At 44.2% G+C, this 21,650-nt stretch overlaps 1 protein-coding gene across 1 annotated transcript in view; it reads right to left on the reverse strand.

Moving 5' to 3' along the window:
- The window catches only part of Adtrp (androgen dependent TFPI regulating protein), a 61,163-nt gene extending 48,365 nt beyond the window's left edge, over positions 1 to 12,798 (reverse strand). Inside the window, exons 1-2 of the mRNA XM_021180250.2 lie at positions 12,413 to 12,798; positions 872 to 1,006 (exon numbers count right to left, since the gene is read on the reverse strand). Of these exons, the coding sequence (XP_021035909.1) occupies positions 872 to 1,006; positions 12,413 to 12,565 (288 nt within the window). The 5' untranslated portion in view covers positions 12,566 to 12,798. The remainder of the gene's footprint in view (positions 1 to 871; positions 1,007 to 12,412) is intronic.
- Between the last annotated feature and the right edge of the window lie 8,852 nt (positions 12,799 to 21,650).

A 21,650-nucleotide genomic window follows, 5' to 3' on the forward strand; every position in this document is an offset into this window, starting at 1 on the left:
GGCTGTCCTGGAACTCACTCTGTAGACCAGGCTGGCCTCGAACTCAGAAATCCGCCTGCCTCTGCCTCCCGAGTGCTGGAATTAAGGGTGTGCGCCACCACACCCAGCTGAGGTTATCGTTTCTGATGCCAGGCTCTACTATGCAGTGAGCATGTGTGATCTCAGACGGCTACAGTCCTAGATAATGAACGCATGGACAATGGAATAACCACGTGGCGGCACCGGAAAACAAGCTTACTTCAGTTAAATTTGTGGTTGCAAAAATCCACAAACATGGAGAGCTGATTTTATTTTGATTATGCTTTCCCACCAGGCAACAACAAGGACCACACACAAAACTTTCACACACAAAAAAATAGGACTTTGGGCTGGAGAGATGGCTCAGCAGTTAAGAGCACTGACTGCTCTTCCGAAGGTCCTGAGTTCAAATCCCAGCAACCACATGGTAGCTGGCATACAACCACCGTAATGAGATCTGATACCCTCTCCTGATGCCTCTGAAGACAGCTATACTGTACTTATTTATAATAATAAATAAATCTTTGGGCCGGATCGAGCAGAGCCGACCAGAGGGAGCAGAGGTCTTAAATTCAATTCCCAGCCACCACATGATGGCTACAGTGTACTCATATACATAAAATAAATAGATACATCTTTGAAAAAAATTAGAAAGTTAATGATAAGCTCATATGTGGTGTACCCCACTCCTGGATGATGCTAGACAATGCAGTCAGTCCCCAGACAGAAAATTTGTGGAAATGTAGATGCTCTGGTTATAGTAATTAGTCTCCAGACCACCTTGTTGTTCCCAGGAGAAGTATCCATCCATGGTACGGGATGATGATGCTGGACATACAATTTGGGTACTTACTGTAGATATAGGAAAAGCCATTGTGGTAAAGAGCAGATCTCTGAAGGATGTGACAAACTTGATATCTTTCCTTCCGATGACTCTTTTCAGCACATCATCCAGGCAGGCGACCCCAAAGAAAATGGCCTGCAAGAGCTAAATTCATTACAATAAATGAGCACTCTCATTGGCTTTAATTAATACATCCTTGACTGATGTAAAGCTGCAGCCCTCTGGGAGCAATGTTGGCTCGAGAAGGAAGGGGCGGTGGGTCGTTTGGGTGCAGAGCCAATTCAAGAGCTGGGATTCCAGCTCATTGGGCCTTGACCTTGCACACTAAAATTGATTGAGGAAATTCATTTAGGAGATAATAGTGTGTACAGTATTTAGTCTAATGGTCTTTGGCTAAAATGGAAAGAAAATAGACTTTAAAGGGAGAAAGTAATGAGCTGCATAGAGGTAAGAACCAAATATACAGCTCAGTGTGAAGAGCCAGCCAGGCATAGCGGGGCATGGTCAGAAGTCCCTTCCTAGGAAAGATAGCTAAGGTAAAAGACTGGGTAGCGCTAGATACAACAGTCAGTGGAATGGCTGCCTCACAACCTCAAGACCAGATTCGAATCATTCATGCAAAAGCAGGGTGTGGTGAAGCAGATGTCTGTAACCTCAGCACTGTGGGGCGAAGGCAGAGAAAGGTGGACCCTCCAAAAAATGCTGACTCATGAAATAAAGTTAATTTCTGGTCTCCACACATAGAAACGGGCAGGTACCCGTGCACATACATGCATGAACATATTCCTCTCTCTCTCTCTCTCTCTCTCTCTCTCTCTCTCTCTCTCTCTGACACACACACACACACTGAACCCTCACTAAGAAAGCCATAATGAACACCAGGATGGAACTCTGTGCCGTTTGAGGAAAGTGCAGATCAGGACAGCATTCTCAGGATGAGAGGCCAGTGCAGCCCCACTACCTAAAGGGGCTGCCTGAAGGCCTCCGGGAAGCAATCTGATAATTGGAAGGATTTAAATCATGGGATCCAGAAAGCAAGGCCAGGAGTTGTGGCAGCTGCTGAGTTCTGTGAGGTTCCTGAGGCAGGGCAAGAGCGAAGCAGAGCCCTTTCACTTCAGTAAGACTGAAGTCCTTTTTATCCTAAAGGCTTGGCACTAGAAGTATTTCGGATTGTGGATTTCTTTGTTCAGATTTTAGAATATTGACTCATAATGGAGAGAAGACTCAAGTGTGCACACAAAATCAATTTGTACTTTATGTTCGCCTCTTAAAAATAACTTGAAGGTAACCTTATACCATACTCGTAATAATGATCTTGTGCGTGAAAAATCAAGTTAGACTGTGTGAAATTTTCTATTTGTGACATCATACTTGTGACCGAGACACTTCGATTTTAGAGTCAATTGTCAGATCTTTGGATTCAGGATGCTAAGCCTGCAGTGTGGCCTGGAAATCAAGCCTTGTATATTTTGTACAATGTTAAGGACTGGTGGGTGGTGACTGTACAGAGATTGGGTTTATTTGAAGTATGTTTGCCTTAGAAGCCATCTCAGTTCTTAGAGGCTCTGCCTTGGCATGTGAGGGGCAGTTGGATTCCAGCCTAGAGTATGAGATAAGAAATTTATGGAGTTGGGGAGCTGAGTTAATAAGTGATCCAAGCTGGCTGTTGGGGAACAGTGTCTGAAGTTTAGACTTGGGCAAGGATCTAAAGTTGACTTCAGGACACTCCCTAGGTTGAGGACTGAGCAGGAAGAGGGATGGGAAGAAACAGACGATTCATCCAAGATTGGAAACCGAGTCCTCAGATCAGCAGAGCGTGCACTACCTTGAGCTTCTCAGAAAGCCAGGACTCTTCTCTGCCCACAGACTTCGGGATCACAGTCCCTGGGAAGGAGGTCTAAGGGCAGAACCCTCTGGATTGGGCATCCATTGCTCATGGATTTTACCAGGGACTCACAACTCCAACAGCTGACTTTCAGTCATGGCTTATAACATGCCAGACTGGAGACTCGTTTAATTCTCAAATGTCCTGTAAGTATTAGCTCCATCTTAGAGATGAGGAAAATGGGCTAAGAGAGATTAACAAACTGGCTTTAAGTCCCAAGGCTTTGGAGTCTGGTTCTTGAGCCAGCCTTAAGAAACATCAGATTTCTTGAGCAGAATTGAGGAGAAACAATTTACACGACTAGGAGAATAAAATGCAACATTACAAAAAATTACCAGTGCCCTGTTCCTACCTCAGGGACTCCCCTTTAATGGGCCTAAGGGAACAGCTCAGATATTACAGTTTATGAATCTCCCCAAGGTTGTAGGTTTTTTTGGATGTGTGGTGGTAGGGTTAGCCAGGGATCAACTTTGGCCAGGAGACAACAGTTATCTTGGTTTTTGAGGCAGGGCCTTCACTGGGGTCTGGGGTTCTCTGCTTCAGCTAGGCTGGTCAGCAGGCAATCCCCAGGAACCTGCCTATCTTCAGGTCCTCTGGGCTGGGATTTCAAGGTCCTGCCACTGTGCCTAGCCTCAAGTGTAGATGCTGGGGATGGAAGTTTGTTCAGTCCTGATTGTGCTCAGGCATTGAAGCAGCCGAGCCTTCTCCCTAACCACATCCCTGGGGGATGCTGACACTAGGTATCTGAGACCGACGGCCACCTTTCCAGCAAAACCTACACTTGGAAATACAGCTACTATCAAGTGGTCTTAGAGAGAAGCAGCTGGGAGGAGCAGACCTAGATAGTCAACTGTCTTCAGGTGGAATGAAATTGTTGAGGGAGCTATGAGCAGGGAACAAATGCCAGGAAGTTACCTCAGGAGAGGCCCAGGATGAGGCAAGGCTTATCCAAGGCCACAGAGGCAGATTCCAGGGCAGAACCACGGGCTGGGCTCCTGGGGAGGAAGAGGAGGCTTCCCAATGGCTGAGGGTCGGTGTGGGAAGGAGGGAAAGAGCCACAGTTCTAAATGTCACGCAGAGGTTCCCTCCACAATGTTTAGCCCTACTGCTGGTGCCTTTGCCACAAAACTCATGAGCTGTAGAATTCTGAGGGTGCAGTCGTTTGTACACGGATGTCAGAAGTTGCCTCTTCTCGCTCCTTCCTCTTCCCACAGAGCTCTCAGCCCTAGTTTCAGTTCCAGATACTCTTGGCCGTAGCAGCCCTTTGCTGCCTCAGTTTGCAGAAGCAACCCTGGGGCCTGGGCTTTGTTGATCAACACAGCCATTCTACACACACATACACACACACACTTGCATGCATACACATTGACCATCCTTTGGACCTGCCCTCTTTGAGACTGAGAGAAAGGCTGCCTCCACCACCTAGAGAGTAAAGTCTATACTACCCAATGTCCTTTCGCCAAAGGAGCATCTTATAGGGAGTCAAGCCCATCCCTTTCCTTGCCCGTCAGCCACAGAGTATGGAAATCAGATTAGGGAAGAAAGCGTATTACTCAGCTCCTCCGAGGTTTCTCCCCATCAATACAAATTGGCTTCCCTGTAAATGTGCCAATCATCTCTCCCCCCTCCACCCCCAGTTCACACATACCGTCTCTCAGACATATGCTAGACGCCAACTCAGGGTGAGGCAGCCTCGCTGCCACTGATCCGAGCACTGATATGCTACATCTGTACTAAAAAGGAATACATGGGCAGTGGCAGGTCCCACATGGGTGTAGGAGAGAAAAAGTTGAGGGTTAGGCCAAGGTAAAGGTACAGGCTAGAGCTAGGGTTTAAAGGGGCCACAGAACAGAGTTGGAGAATAAGGAGTAGTAAAAGCTGGATTTCTAGGGAGTCTAGAGGGGTATCGAGAGGATAATCAACCAGGTTATCCAGATGGATAGTGATCTGCTCATCCATCAAGGAAAAAATAAGACAATGTTTAGAATCACACACACACACAGATTCTAGGGAGTCCTGGGTGGTATTGAGGGTGCATTTGGGTCATCACCTCAGGTCATCCAAATGGGTAGTGGTCTGCTCTTCTGTCATCCTAGGACATTGGCTCCCAGGAAAGTAGGCTTCACAGTGTCCTGTTGATCACAGGCTATTTGCAGCTAATGGTTTCCGATTCATCTTTTCTACTGGCTCTTCCCTGACTCTACTCCAGTGGAATGTTCTGGGACTTTTCCTGAAAGGCTCGCTGCTCTAAATTTGGTAGCTGTCTTTTTGTTTCTGTTGCTAGCTAACAAAATTATGACCAGTGACAGAGCTGAATTTACATTAAAAAAAACCAAAACAAAACAACTAATGTAATTTTTAAAACTGTAGCTGAAGGATATTTAGTTTATATATTCCATGTCTTCACAAATCCACTAGGATCTTAAAATCATGGAAACTTATCCTCTCCAGCTCATCAAGTTTATTTCCCTTGCCCTAAAGCCAAAACCTTTTTAAACAACCCCAGGAAATGAAAATTTCTTCCATTAAAAAAATAATAATAATTCCAGAGAGGGAGATTCCGCAAGTTCCCTGAAGAAGACATTATGACTCCTGGTGGATGAGTGTAGTAAGCCAGTGCCAAGCTCAAGGCTCCGGGCCTGACTCAGTCATACTGGGACTTTCCTTACCCCTCTGTCAACCTGACGCAACTCTTGCAGTGAAAGACCATTCTAAAATTAAAGAGAACACAAGGACTAACAGGGACCAATGTTTTATCTGGTGGTATCAGAGAGGGTGCTGTTGACTGAGAAGGTGGATAGGATTCTCATCCAAGTCTATCTGGGCCTGTGTGAAGTGTACAATCCCACTCATCGTTCATGTGCCTTTAAGAAAGATGCTGAAATGCGTGGACAAAAGGGTATACAGTGGGACACACTATAGCTTCCACAGGGAGATTTGTTTTTCTCTGTTTTGTGTGTGTGTGTGTGTGTTGGGGGGTGGGGGGAGGTTGCAAGGATGGAGGAAGGGTAGAAGGGGAGGGAGAGATGAGTGGGATTGGAGTACATGATGTGAAATTCACAGTGAACTAATAAAAAGTTAACAACAGCAACAACAAGAAGATGCTGAAGTTTCATCCGTGTAATCTTAACAACACGGTTGTCCGAATAAGATGTGCACAATGGTACCAACTTGTTGATGCACCAAGGTGGGTGTGGGATGTTTCGCAAGGTTATGCCCCTCAATGAGGGGCCACAAGGAATTCATCCATGGTTACTGAGGGAGGGAGCATCAGCGTTCTCTAGGGATGAGCTTCCTGATCAGTTAGTTATCCAATCTAGACGGTCAGCCCTAAACAGATGCTCTCCTGAGTTAGAATCAGTAGAGTATGTGGGTGTAAAGCAGTGATCACTGAAGAAGTCCTAAGTTTGAGTGGGAGAAGCGGTGGACGTGGGGGATGTGGAGGGAAAGTGGGGAGTGGTCAAATTGGTAAATACCGGACTCATATGTGACATTCACAAGTTAAATTTAAAAAGGTCAACTTAACAACAACAATACAACTCCCTTGAGATGAACAAGGAAGTTAAACAAAACTAGGAGGACAAATAATGTAAAGAACACAATTTGGAATGATGAGGAGAGAAACAGGGAAAGCAAGAGTTGTGGGGATGTGTTGGTTAGAAGTGTAAGAAGCCTTGGCCAAGGCTGTGTAGCTATGAACAGTGGCTTTCAGGTGAGTGATAGGATTTCAGTGAGTGGTAGGATTTCCTGGGACAGAGGGGGATGGGGTTTCCTGGCAAGTGGCTCACCCCAGTTAGAAATATGTACTGCTTACCAATTCATTCAGCCAACATCCCTGGAGTACCAGTGAGGAACCCAGAATTGTGTTAGAGATAACACTGGCCTGGGGTAGAGAAGTGTGTGGTGGGAGAGCTTGGGGGGTGGTGGAGGGGAGTGGCTCTTGTCAGTTTGCCTTTACCAGGAATGAGGAAAAGGGGAAGAAAAAAGAGGAAGAGGAGGAGAAGGAAAATGAGGAGGCGGGGAGGAAGGGAGGAGGAGGAGGAGGTGGGAACACTTTCTGTAAGTTGTTATTGGTAGGATAAAAGCCAGGATGAGTGAAAACTTGTGTGGTTCTGAGATATGCCAGGAGGGATTCATTGAGGATAATACCCTTGAAGTATCTGTGGCAGGGAGGGAGAAGGATTGGGGACAGAGCAGATCCTAGAGGAGCCCTGAGCTGCCTTGCAGAGATTCCCCCAAAGTGGCCCTTTCTCAGCCCTAGGGAAAGGGGATTAACCCTAGTGGAGGCAGCTTCCTCCCTGCTGAGGGTGCTTCCAAGAGGAGAGATCCACCTGCGACCCACCCACCGGAAGCCTACACACCATCTGGGAGCTGTGGAATGAAATCTCTCAGCTCTGTGAGGTGGGAGGATGTGTTTTCCTCAGTGCCACACAGGAACAAACCGAGATGGTGGAAAAGTGAGGTAACTCTCTTAGAACCACACAGGAAGTAGGTAGAGAGCCAGTGTTCTAGCTCCAGAAGCCTGGCTTCTCAGCACAGATCTCTCCACTGGGTTTAAAGAACGAACCAAAATGCTACCCCATTCTGCCTCCTTGATACATCCTAGTTGCTTTATTTGCATGCTGCTGATGGCCATTCCTTCTGTGCTGTCATCTGTAATCCCTCAAACTGCCTGAGACCTGTCAGTCAAAGTTGCAAGCATCTTTGTGAACATCATCAGCCTTGTGTCTTTTGGACCCTGTAAAACTAAAGAGCTACACAGATTAAGATCTAAACTCGGGGATGGGAACCAAGGGTTTCCCTCTAGGTACCAGAGCAGCCACTGTAATATAAATAGAACCCTGTCTTTCTACTGTTTGTCGGCTGCCTTGGGGTTTGTGCCAACGGGGAGGAGGGGCTTCTTTTTCTCTAGACATGAATCATCCTCTCTGGGGACATATGCAATGACATCACATTGTTATCATCCCGAGAACTTGAGGATCAGGAGGTTTGGGGAGCATTACAAGAGGAGAGCAAAGGAAAGGTTCATGTCTGCTAGAGAAAGAGATACGGGCTAGAAAGGGATCAACTCTAAGAATCTCATCTAGGGGCTCCTAAAATTGGGACATCTGAGCAAACCCAACAACCCTGCACATCAAGAAGTGGCCGAAGGCTCCCCACCTTCACTAGTAAGTGTGTGTCCCTTAGGGCCAGGGCCAGTTCTTAGATGGAAAGGGAGTGAAGGAACCAGGAAGCACATCTGTGGAGGACCTGGGTACTATGTGCACTGAGCTAGCACAAGCAGACTAAGCCATACTCGGCTGCTAGGGTTTCCTCACTTGGTGGAACTCATTGCTCTCAGCTTACACCTGAAGCTCTACCTCTCCAAAAAGCCCAATGTCAGGGATGTCTATGCCAGCAGCTACAGCAGAGAGAGGAGAGTCTCAATAGACATCCTGTCCTAGCTAATGACAGAGAGGCATACACCAGAGCTGTGTATGTAGAATGTGTGTACCGAGTATGAGGTGGCTGATTCTCATCAGGTCACCCACTAAGAACGTATCAAGGAGACCTGTGTTCCACTAAGTCACTATGTCCCTTATTATCTATCCATCTCTGTCAAACACAAGATGACTCTAAGCTCCTTGTCTTCCTTCCATCTTCTCTCCCTTTCTGCTTACACCATTCATTGTGATAGCTTATGGCCATGCTGTTAGCTTCTGTTTGTGTTTCTACTTAACAAATGTGAGAATGAAGAGCATAAAGTCCTTACCCCTGGCTCACAGTGTAACCAATAGGACAGAGGAACCTTATAGCAGACACAGCCACCAGAGCACACTCCCTCTCCCTGGGGCCACCTCTCTGTCTTGTCGGGAGTGACTTTCTTGTCCCCCCGCCCCACCTTACTCTTCTTAGCTAGCAGCTCTCTATCAGCCATCAATCCTCTGGCAGCTTCCATGGCTTCTTTTGGGACTTCCTGGGGGCGGTGTCAGGAGGAAAAAGTCATGAAGCTCTGAAAGCTGACTTGTAATAAGACAGGCTTTGCTATTCAACCGGGACACAGACGTGCACTCAGCCGATTAGAAATTAAGGATGTCTGAGAGGAATGGTACATCAGACTCAGAAAGATAAAAGCCACACATTTTCCTTCCTATGTAGGTTCTAGATGGTACTGTTTCTATGCATGGGCTGCAGCCTCTGGTCATGAAACTAGAAAGGGGAGGAAAGAAGTCATGGGAAGAAAGAAATAAAAAGTCAAATGATGCATGTGACATGCAAGGAGGTTGGGGATTACTGGGGACAGAGGAAGGATGTGTGGGTGGGGATCAAGAAAATCAAAATCTGTAAGAAAATTCCATGATGTCCAGTTTGGTTTGTATGCTAACATGAAAGAACGCATAGAAGGCTAATGTGACTAGTAGGGCATTTTACAAAAGCGTTAAAAGTTATGTTTGATATGTTTGATTGAAAATATAAATAAAAAGAGGAGAGATGTAATCCCTGCTATGTCGATGGATTCCGGAGATGGTTCAGTGTTTAAAGAGAATTTTCTGCTCTTACAGAGGACTGCAGTTTGGTTCCCAGAACCTGCAAGATGGTATCAAACTGCCTATAGTTCCAGCACTAAAAGATCTGACACCCTCTTCTAGTCTCCACAGGCCCTGCACACACATGGCACACAGACAAATATGTAGGCAAAACTAATGTAAAAGTTAGGCCAAAACTTACATATAACATACAATATAATAAAATTTTACAATTCTTGCTAACATGAGTTGGATACTGACATCACTAGTAATAATAAACATGAATGTTAAAGTTAGGAGATCTATAGTCTGATCATTCTATTAATGGAAATTTTAAATTTTAATGAAAATATAAATCAGTTAAGAACGAATAGCTATAGGTGAACATGCAAGATCTCATGAGGTAGAGATTTTGAGGCTCAACTATATTAGTCAAACTATTTGAAAACTATCCTTGGATGGGTTCCCTAAAATATACTAAACCTATCTTTGTCAGATGGGGGATATTCTATGAAGTCAAACTTTCAAGAGCATAGAAAGGAAATCACTACAGGTAAGGTCTCGGGGTTGGTCTCCTTTGCTCTCGTGCTGGGGCCATGCTGGGGCCGGAAGCAGCCAGAGGAGGAGTTATTCATCTTAGCCACGCCCACAGCAGACAGAGCAGAAGTCTAGTCTGTGAATACAGTGTAGAACTGTTAAAGTGGGTTGCGTTGATAAGAGCGTAGGAGACAGAACTGGTTTTGAGCTAGTGAGAGTTCAAGTGCTTTTTACATTTACGGAAAGGGGAGGGAAAGGACAGAAAACTGCGCCATACACTGGACTTCAGGTGGTCTATGGAAGGCAATGAGGAAGCAGTGTTGAACAGAGGCAAATAGGCCTTAGGGGATATGGGCAGAGAAATGAGGAAGGAAACTGCAGATAAAACTAGAGACAGACTTCTTTCTCAGAGACAGTAGTAGCTTTCCTGGGAAAAAGGGACCTGAGGGGTGAATTTGGGTATTTTGTTTTGTTTTTTGTTTGTTGGTCAGATTTGTTGTATTTTTTTCATATATATACCCCCACCGAAGAGGCCACAATGTTTAAAGGAATTCAAGAAAAGAAAAAAAAAAGGACTCTGGAAAATTAACCTGGAATCTGAGTATTGGAGGGGTGGACACTTCCTATAGGAAAGGACAGGGCAGAGCTAAGGTGGCAGTCCTCGGGTGCAAAGTAATCAGAGTTTGGAAGGAGCCTGCAGGAAGTTTGGTGAGGGAGAGGTGGGTCCAACAGAAGGAACAACCAATGGGATTTTTGATTTGGTGGCTAATGCACCAGGAAGGCAGGAAATGGGATTAAACTAGAATACCATCTGAGCCCTGTAAGAGGCTCAGGTTGGTAGATTACTGCTCAGCCTGACTTCCTGATTTCAAGCCTCAGGACCCAATAGTGGAAGGAGAGAGCTGACTCCAGAGAGCTGTCCCTTGACCTCGACCCCATGCATTGAGGTGGACGTGACGCCCCAAAACACAAACATACATGCACACAAAATAAATAAAGGTGCTATAATTTTTTTTTTTTTTTTGGAAAACACCAAACTAGAATATGCCAGCAGACAAAAAATTAGAGAAAATGCCATTGGAAGCCAGAAGAGGTCAGGGGGGTGGCTTATAGAGCTGTGTGTGTGATAAGTCTGTCCTGCTCCATAGTTATGTGTGACAGAACGCCATACAGGAGTCTGCCCTTGATTAGTGCATAAAAGCTGCCTTCAGTTTACCCAACGGAGATACATATAGTGCTCTTAGAATTCTACAAAATCAGTCTTTGTTTTCTTTTCTAATGATTCACCTTTTTCCTTCACGACATCTCAAGACTGAAACCAACCACTTTGACACTTTCTAGTACAAGGGAGCAGGGTCCAGAGCTTAAGATATTCCGGCTAATATCCAGAGGGGAACACAAGGCCAGAGGGAAGGGGACAGGGCCTCAAGGGGCTCTTCAACCTGAACTCAACGTCCCCTACCCCGACAACGTAGCATCACCCCACCACCGTGCTTCTGCTCCAGTTGCAAGATGAGGATTTCTATTTTGAAGATTCTGAGGGATTCGCATATTCTGATCCCGGGGCCTGAGAGATCATAGCGCAGCAGTTACAGCAGTAAAGGATGCTGCTGCTGCTTCTTCTTTGTAGGACTCAGGGTCAGTTCCCAGCACCCACAGGACAGCTCACCTATAACTCTAGTATCAGGAGATCTCATGCCCCCTTCTGGCCTCTACAGGCGCCAGTCATAGATATGTAGTACACATTGCATGCACAAAAGGTGATTCGAGAAAAACTCTCATGCCCTTAAAGTAAAACTAAAATGAAATCTTGAAAACAGAAAAAAAATTTTTTTGCAGCTTGAAACCAGATAATTTTATAACTGTATTTATTTTGTTTTGTTTTTAATTTATTTATATTTATAATTTATTTGCTTATTTGTGTGTTTGCTTATTTTGGTTTTTTGACAAAGGGTTTCTATGTATCCCTCTGACTGTCCTAGAACTCACTCTGTAGACCAGGCTGGCCTTAAACTCAAAAGACCTGCTTGCCTCTGCAGGAGTTGAAGGCCTGCCCTGCCACCACCCAGCAGAACCGTGTTTTAACTTTGGTTTGGCTATAATAGTTGAAACTGTGTATTGACTGTTGGCTCGGGTGATCTCTCCTTTCAGATGGATCTTGAGCCTAAAAAAAATTGTAGTGGGAGAGGAAGGTGGCAAAATGTGTTTGCTTTTCTTGGCTAAATCTGTGAGTTGGTGCGTGCTGTCAAATGACATTACTCCTCCATTGGAAGTCACACTTCCTACTCAACATGCGACACTGCCTTCTTTTCACAGACTTTCCCAAGCAAGGTTCAAAAAAAAAATTCTCTCCTGTGTTTTGTACTCAAGTCTGTAGTCCCCCAGTTGGGCTCAGAAAGTCTTTGTAAAAGAGCATTTAACAGTTAGACACCCCAGTAGCTACAGAGCTTTTCCAAACTTAGTTCCTTAGAACAAACTACTGATTAGCAGGGGAAGCCCCAAAACTCACCAACCATGAAGAAGGAAGACCTATAGGGGGCTTGTGCTTCGTAAAGTGGTTCGTGGAAAAACACTCACGTTACTGATAAGAAGTTGGTTCCAGACACGGATAAACCGACTTACCAGATTAAGGAGTGTTAAGTACTTGGATCGCCCGCCGTCATGGAATTCCTTTAGCTTCTCCTCATCCCTTCCAATCTGTGGGATGTGATAATTGAGGAAAATGTACCAGTTCAGAACAAGGAAGTGGTACACGCAAGTGGTTGTTTTCGTCATGGCTTCCCTGGATCGGAGCGACAGTGGCACCTGCTCTGCGTTCACTCTGAGTCCTGGGTGTCGCAGCTGCCCTCTGTTCAGGCTGGAAAGCTGTAGAAACAAAGCCCTCTGGGCATGAGCATTTCAACATAGGCTGGACTTTGCATCTCTCTCTTAGGCACCTTTCCTTATAAGTGTAGGAGGGAATCTCTGAGATAGACGTATTTAGGTAACCTGACAGTTTGCACCCATTTCAAAACAGGGCTCCAGGAAAGCCATGAAGTTGCACTTTGAACAGAGGGTACAGCTTGCTAAATAACCTGTTACAAATGCCATCTCGGTAAAAGGTCACGCCTCTGCTCTTTTCCTTTGACTGAAAGATCAGAAGTATCAACAGTGTCCCGGCAAAGAAGGGGAGGTTCCTTTTAAACCAGGAAGTACAGACTTGGTTGTGTTTACAGCCTGAAGAAAGATAAGGAAATAGGGTGTAGTCATTCCACTTTTGAAATCTGAGGCATTTTCAACCTTGAGAAAAGCCTTTGATCCTCTAGGAACTCAAGGGAGTCTCACCCCCACACCCTTACACTACAGAACTAAAGATGTGCAGACATTCTATCTGTACAGCATTTGTGTGCTGTGGGAATAAGCACAGGGAGAGAGTCATGGCCAGGAAGCCAGTCAGAGTGTAGACAAGGCTGGTTGGGGGTGTATGTCAGGGCATCTGTACTGCCCTGGGGAGAACAAGACTAATCGGACTGGGAGAGAAAAGGACAGGTCCCTACCTCCGTCTATGCAGAAGGGGACTTAAGGAGAGCTGCCTTGTGACATCACAGGCTTGTTTCCCTGGGCAACTCTCTTGGAGGGCTGAGCAAATTCCTTGAAAAATAAAATACCCCTGGAGCTATTAGGGAAGTCTGCAGTTGATGTTATTCATGACTTCCCCCAGGGCTTATAAGAACTGAGAAAAAGAACCATGAGGAGCTATGGGAACCCAAACAAATCCAGAACAAGTCTATCTCTCTCTGAAAAGCCAATGGGATCAAACGTTCAGACTCAAAAACAGGAGGAGGTCAGTGGTCCTGAGCCAGCAGCTCTGCAGGGGAACTGCTTCCTAGTGTGCTGGAAACTCGATAAAAATATATTACAAAGTTGTAGGCTTATAAACAGATTTTATTTATCCTATATTTCTAGGCTAGCATAGTAAGGACAAGGTGCTGGCAAGTTCGGTGTTTGGTAAGGGCTCATTTTCTGCTTACCATAGACAATCCTCTCACCATGACCTCTCAAGGCAAAGAGACACAACAGATCCTTTGGTTATCTTTGGGGCCAGAATCCTATCTGAGAAGGCTCTGTCTTTATGTCCTCAGGACTTGTCTATCACCACACCTGTGACCAATAACATCATCAACTTGGAGAGTTAGGATTTCACCCTATGAATTTGGCAAAGGCACGGACATTTTTTAAAACAGAAAATCATTCACCATGGAGAGAGCAATCCAGGACATGGGGGCAATGCTCTGCAGAATTCCATGGCTGAGGCTAAAACTGCAAATAACGACAGCATCTCCTGCTTCTCTAGTACCTCTAGTTAAGCATGGCTCCAAGCCCTTTACCAGTTTGGTTCTCTGAACATTCTAAAAACCGTAATGATGTTAGGGCTACAAGGATGTGCTCTGCAAGTTGTGAGAAGGCAGAGTGAGTTCCACACAGGTACTCACTCTCAAGGTGGATCTCAAGGGCCCAGGGAAACCCTTGTTCTCCATACCGCTGGCCCCCTTTTCAGTACTTCCTCTCCCCTAAGGGCCTTTTATATTTTCATCTTCTTATCAGAAAATTCTCCCAGTCTTCAGCTTAAGACCAGTTCCTCCAGTGTCTCCCTTCCCAAGTTTGTCGTCTTTTAAAAATTTTTCACGCTTACAAGCAAGACTTACTGGGCCCATTTAGCTTTGCTTGTTTGTGCCCGCCTGAACTAGGCACATAAAATGGTCCTCACCACTTCCCTAACATTTATTTCTTCTCTGACACCCCAAGCATCTCTGAAAATCACATAATGACCAAGAACAAAACTTGCTAAACACCCCGTTGTTTCTTGGGGTTCAGAGATATGCCGTTGTAATTCTTAATGCTTATCAGAGGGCTGAGCACATAGTAAGTGCTTACTAGAGAGTGCTGAGCACATAGTAAGGGCTTTACAAATGTCTGTCAAATAAGACAATGAACAATTCAAAAAGCTGGGTGTGGTGGATAGAGGCAGGTGAAACCTAGAGAGTTTGAGGCCAGCTAGATCTACATAGTGACTTCCAGGCCAGCCAAGACTACATAGGGATGACTTATTTCAATAAGATAAAATATATAAAATAAGATTCAAAGAAATATTTTGCAAAAAAAAAGCATACACATGGCCAACAAATACATGAACAAGATGTGCAATATTACTAATCATCATTAAATCCAAATTCAAAAGCAAAATTGAGATAGTAATTTACTTCTGTCACAATGGTTATTATATATATATATATAAAACTGTGGAGAAAAGGGAACCCTTGTGTACCCTGAGTGGAAATTCAAATTGATCCAACTGCTATAGACTTTGAAGATTCCATTAAAAATCAAAATGGCACCACCATATGTACCATATGATCCCACAACATCAAAACTGGGTATGCTTCCTCAGGAGATGAGGTCCAAATGTCAAACATATATGTGCCCTCCTGAGTTATTGCAAAACTATTCTCAGTACTTGTGGTATGAGGTCATTCTAAATGTCCAGTAGTAAACAAAGGCATGCATGACACATTACATTTAATAATCACTTTGCGCCATAGCCCTTGCATAGGGAAGAATTTTTTTTTTTTCAAGACAGGGTTTCTCTGTATAGCCCTGGCTGTCCTGGAACTAACTCACTTTGTAGACCAGGCTGGCCTCGAACTCAGAAATCTGCTTGCCTCTGCCTCCCCAGTACTGGGATTAAAGGTGTGCGCCACCACGCCCTGCCATAGGGAAGAATCTTGCCATTAGCAACATGGCTCACCATAACATAATATGTTAAACAAAGTAGCACAGGCCCATAAGGACAAATACTACAAGGTCTCACTTATATGAAGAGTCTCTACCTAAGTTTATAGGAGCATTGTGTGGAATGGTGGTTAGTGGAGAATTAAAGCAAAGGTAGGAGTGGAAACTAGTTAGAGTTTGTTAATAGACAAAATTACAGTTCCAAAGAAAATAGGTTCAAGAAATCACTTGTATGTCATGGTGATTACAGTTAACAAGAGTGTAGTATGCACAAGTTCTAAGAGGGAACGTGGCAGGAGAGATTGGAAAGATTGTAAGAGCCGAAGAGAGGGAGAAGAGATATAAAGTGCTATCTCTAGAGAATGACAGCTATTGCAAACATGATCTCATAGTAGCCGCAGTTACCTGCACAAGACAGGGTCTGTCAATAGCCATTTGTGGACCAAGGAGGAGTTCACATGACCTCACGCCTACCTGCTGAACTATTGGCTATTGACGGACCTGGGGGAGGGGCAGTCATTATCTTCAGTTATATACCACGATGGATCATGGTACATGATATGCTAATGAGTAGCTCCAGATTTGGAAATCAAGACAAATATGGTAAAGGGACCCGACAGGAGTGGGGAGAGGGAAGGGATAAGGATGTGATAACAGTGAGAGAGACGTAGGAGAGGGTGGGGGTCAAGAGCAAACAGGATGCATTATGTACATATGTGCAGAATTGTCAAAGAACAAATATAATCAATAAAAAGAAAATTTCCAAAAGATCTGAAGTATTCTCACCACAAAATGTACGTAAAGTAATACATATATTAATTAGCTTGACTTAACCATCTATACATATGCATACTTGGAACTTCATACTGTGTACAATAAGTGTACACATATTTTTGTTTTTTCTCAAAAACAAATCTTACAGTAGAAATATCTATGGATAAATGTATATATGAATAGCAGTTACATTTGGTTATTGAGCCTCTCAGAGCTAACTTGTTCATTAAAAACCTACTATGTTCAGAGCCTTAAGCTGCTATGTACATAGGAGGAGGCAGGATTTAGGATGAAGAATCTAACCGAAGTCCTGGAAGAACTCAAAGTCAAGTGGAGGAGACAGATATGTAAACAAACAATTACAGCAAGATGTGATAAGTGCTATAATGGGGATGTGCGTAAAGTAGTAATGGAGTTTAAATTATCCTGAAGATTATTCTGTCATTTAAAATACACCGAAGATTGAACTGGGGTTGAATGCATTGAGGAAATCATCAGAAATTCAGTCACTATGCAGGAGAAGATGAACGTCACCCCAGGGCCACACACTCGAAGAAGGTCCTCTCCCAGCTTCCTCAGCCTCATCTTTCAACCTTCACATGAGGGGGCTGCTCAGCAACACAACAGAGACAGCCAATGGGATGGTGAGCCTCCAGCGTGGGGCCTGACCCTTATGGTGTTCTCAGCGACTCATGGCAACAGAGAAATTACAGATCGTAGTAGTAGTAAGACCAACAGTTCTTCCTGATTGTATTAGTCAGGGTTCTCTATAGTCATAGAACGTATGGAATGTCTTTCTATATTAAGGGAATTTGTTGTGATGTTGTGTGTGTTACAGTCTGTAGTCCAACTACCCCAACAATGGTCAGCTGTGAATGGGAAGTCTAAGGATCTAGTAGTTGCTCAGTCCTATGAGGCTAGGTGTTTCAGCTGGTCTTCTGTAGAAGAAGTAGGTTGCGACAGATGTGCGGGCAAGTAAGTGCAAGCAGGCAAGGAAGAGTGAATCTTCCTGCTACCAAAGTCCTTAAGGAGGCCTCCAGCAGAAGGTGTGGCCCAGATTAAAGGTGTGGGTCAGGGACTTGCTTTGTCCCAGGCTGACCTTGAACTCAGAGATCTCCTTGCCTCAGTCTCCTGGAATTAAAGGCATGGACTACCTTGCCTGGGCCTAAACTTTTCATGGCCACTATGCCTTAAGATCTCCATGCCAAGATCCAGGTCAGAAATCTGTGTCTTCCAGCCTCAAGATCTGGATCACAGGTGAGCCGTCCAATTCTGGATTGTAGTTCATTCCAGATATATTCAACTTGACAACCAGGAATAGCCATCACACTGATAAATATATGACCTATATTTCAGTTGCCTTGTGAAAAGGCAGGAAGAACGAAGAGCAAGGGGATCCAGATTTGAATGGGAGCTTGTATACTTACTAGGTTAACTTACTACCTGATCTGCTTGAAGAGCCCTTTTAAGATACATCGTTCCCTTGAAAGTTGACCCAGGGCCTCAAGAACTGTTTAACTCTGGCCTCCCATTCCCCAGGGTAACAGTAGCCTTCCCAAGGAAAATGGAACATCCTGAGATAGCCAGTAAACTTCCAACTCTTCTACAGATGTCTGATATATCTCTGTGCACCTAGCCTATGCAGGTGTCAGGCGAATTCTAGTTGCCCACAAGGATTTGCTGTGCATTCAAACATCATGTGTTACTGATAATCACTAAGGGCGGCATTGGTCTTAGCTGCTGGTGTTTTACATATTCTCCCAAACCCTGGTGCCCCTGAACCTGTATCAGCTTGTCTTCTTTTATAGCACCTCTCCAAAAGGAGGACTGTTCCAGAACAACTGCAGGTGTGGGATTGTCCAGTTGAAGTCAAAGTACACGAAAACCAAAGGGGGATTTCCCAACCCAAATCACAATTCTCCTGACTCAGCCTCTTAAATGCTAAAATTACAAGTGTGTGCTACCAAGGCTGGCTCTTGGCTTATTTTTTTTTTTCAACATCATGCACACATATGCCTTATAGTTGGCTTGTTTATCTATTTGTGTTTTAAGGTAGTTGCTACCTGTCAGGATTCAAATTTCCCATTTAATTCTTTGTTTTCAATCCATTTCTGCTGTGTCTTATTCCTCTGATCATGTTTCCACTGATCTCTACATGACTTGAATACATTTTAAGATTCCATCTTGATTTATTTATAGGGTTTAGATTGTATCCATTTGAATGTCTGGACATGACAATATATACAGAGACCATTGTATTCTACTTATGTATATGTTTTTACTCAATTCAAATATGGCCTCCTTCCATCCCTGTTTTGACCCCCTTATCTTTCCTATGTTTAAATATAGTAGTCTTGGTTCACTTGGTGCTACATGCTCTAGTTACTAAAGAGGACTGACAAGAGAAGAATTACTCTTATCCTATACATAACTGGAGTAGCTGTTGGCTACAGACTGTCTCTTGTCATCAACCACTGGCTCTGATGTCTTTGTATGAACCCCCTCTTTTGAGTCCAACAGTGGAGGAATGGTTGGTATTGAAGCTGTAGGCAACCTGAATTTCTTAAGAAACCACTGGGTCATGCATGGCCCCATGTTGGCATGCAAAAAGAAGTTTCTCTAACCAAAGTTGAGAGCAGCACAAACCTATGAGTATAAGCTTAAATATTTGGAATTCAGTAAGCCCATTTAACATGAGAACAGTAGATTCTCCTCTGAGATCTATAGTCTTCCAGTGATGAGCTTTTAACTAGGTCTGAAATCTATCTTGTGAACAGGCCTCACATCCAATCAGGATATGCTTGGTCAATTCTGTAACCTGTATGCCACTATTGCAACAGTGAACATACTTTGTGAAGCAAGTTGGTATTGTATCATGCAGGGTCCAGTGCTGTGTGAAGTCATTTATATGTTTTCTGACCCAGAATCCTTCGTAGCAACTTTCTGGCACCACGTAAGCTAGCCATCCAGGGAGAGTTTCCTGGTCAGTTAAGGTTAATCTCTACATCCTGCATCCCAAGTTAGTGATATCTTCATCAATAGGGTCTTACGATCTGGTTAACTTGGGCAACCAAGATCAAGGGCATAGCCTGTGTTGCTTTGGGTTCCTCTGGGCCTCTCTGACCAATAATTCATAGGGAGGTACCCTGTGCCTGCCACTGAGCTTTTCCATGCAGTAGCTCACTCAGTCTTGGGGAGCAACACTGTCTACCCTTGGAGTCCATTTCTGTTCAACATCCTTTATATTATAATGCTTAACTAACTTATAAACTAGTCATTTCTGTAAGGCTTCATTTACCCATAGTTTTAGATAACCTACTCATCCCCCATGCTGTCCCCTATCTCCCTGTCCCCATCCCCACTTCAATCTTCTTGTGGATGCTGCTGAGTTAATGGCTGTAAGCAGGCCATTCCTGGTACTCAGGGAGCTGGGCAGTGAGCGGGAACCCCAGCATCCAGTATCCCTCCAACTCCTCTCAGTTATCTCTGATTTTCATGCGTCTCATTTGTTGTCTTTCCTGATGCTTTAAATTCCTTCTTTTATCATCGTGTTTCAGTTTGCATTACTTTATTTTTAGTACAGGTTTTATTATATTTATGTGTGTGTGTGTGTGTGTGCGTGTGTACATGTGTGTGTGTGTGCATGTGTGTCTTTCTGGTGCCATGGTACATATCTGGAGGCCAAAAGACAGCTCATGGGAGTGGGTTCTCTGTATTTCATGTCTGAGTAATTCACTTCTGAGGTTGAAGGTATCCTTGGCCATTGTTACAACACATGGTAAAGGCTGTGTGCCCTTTCTTTCCGCCCCCTGTGGCTGCAGGAAAAAAAAATGTGCAGTTACTTAATTTTCATTCCTGTGTGGTTGGCATATCACTTTTCTTTTGCTGCTTTTAGAGACAATGTCAAAAGCATTCTGAAACTTAATGATGATGTGCTGAGATATGAATTTGTCTGGTCTAATCCTGTTGGATTTTTCATTTTTTTAAGTCTGTAGGTTTCTATCTTTCATTTAATTTGGAAAATGTTTAGCCTTTATTTTTTTCAATGAGATGTTTTAAAAGTCTTCTATCATTGTCTGACAGTCCAGCTGATTTCCCATTTGTTCTGTCTGTCTCCTTTGTCTCTCTGTTTTTCAGACTGGCTGGCTTCTTTGGCTGTGCCACACACCTCTCTGGTTCTGCAGCCGGTTCTCTTGTCTCCATGGTTGCTCTCATGCGGTGAGAGCAGTATTTTATTGCTGTCATTATATTTATTCCTGTCAATATATTTCTCAGTTCTCTGCTTCTAACTGATTCTGTTTTGTAATTTGTACTTCTTCAATGACATTTTCTATTTTCATTTGTTTCAAGAGAGTGTTCAATTACTCATGGAAGATTTTTTTTTTAATAGCAGTTGTCTTAAAGTCATTGTCAGATGAGTGTAATATCTGATTGAACTGTTGTTTGTTTTTATTCTAGATGTAATTTTTTTCTGATTCTTGGCATGACTGCTTCACTGCACTTATATTATGCAAAATTTGGGCATCAGAAGACTCTACTATATGTGCATGTGTGCATGTGTGTGCACTTGTGCATTCCATTGAGCATGCACACAGAGGCCAGAAAAGGAAAATGAGTATTCTCTTCTATCATTTGCTGCCTTATTCCCTTAAGACAGAATCTTCATTGAACTCGAAGCTTGCTGTTTTGATGCCAATGGTTGACCAGCAACCTCCCAGAATCTGCCTGCCTCTGTCCCCCAGTGCTGGGGTCACGGACATAGGAGGCCACACTCAACTTCTATGGAGGTGCTTTCTGATTGACTTGGATGCACCCATGGTCACTGACCATGTTCCACCAACGTCCTCTAGAATGCTCAAGGTATCTGAGGGCACTCTGAGTGATTCCAATTTGTTTCCTAGGTACTCCCCCCAATTAGTCTAAATCAAATCCAGCTCTCTTTTATTATTTCTAACGAAAGTAAGCTTTTTGAAAACGTGGCCTCCTGGGGATGGGGATGTTTTATGAGCTGTGGATTCCTTGAGCAGAAGAATTTAATTTTAGCGAGTTCTTAGATGTTCAGAGCAACATTTGTCCCATAACTCTGACACAGCCCTTGCATTCCTTGTCTTGAATGACGTCAAAATCCCTGCCGTCACCTTCTTTCTGCCTTTCCTTCTCTGTCTATTTGTTAAGGTTGCAAAAGGAGTCATGTCAAAAAGGATATGAGATCCGGCTGGATCAGCGCCTGGGTAGCGGGAGCGCAGGGTTGCCTGACACCCGCCAGCTACCCACGACCCCCGCCGCAGGATTTTGGGACTGCTGGTGAGTGGAACAC

Source organism: Mus caroli, chromosome 13 (genome assembly GCF_900094665.2).
Source record: "Mus caroli chromosome 13, CAROLI_EIJ_v1.1, whole genome shotgun sequence".
Lineage (NCBI taxonomy): Eukaryota > Metazoa > Chordata > Mammalia > Rodentia > Muridae > Mus > Mus caroli.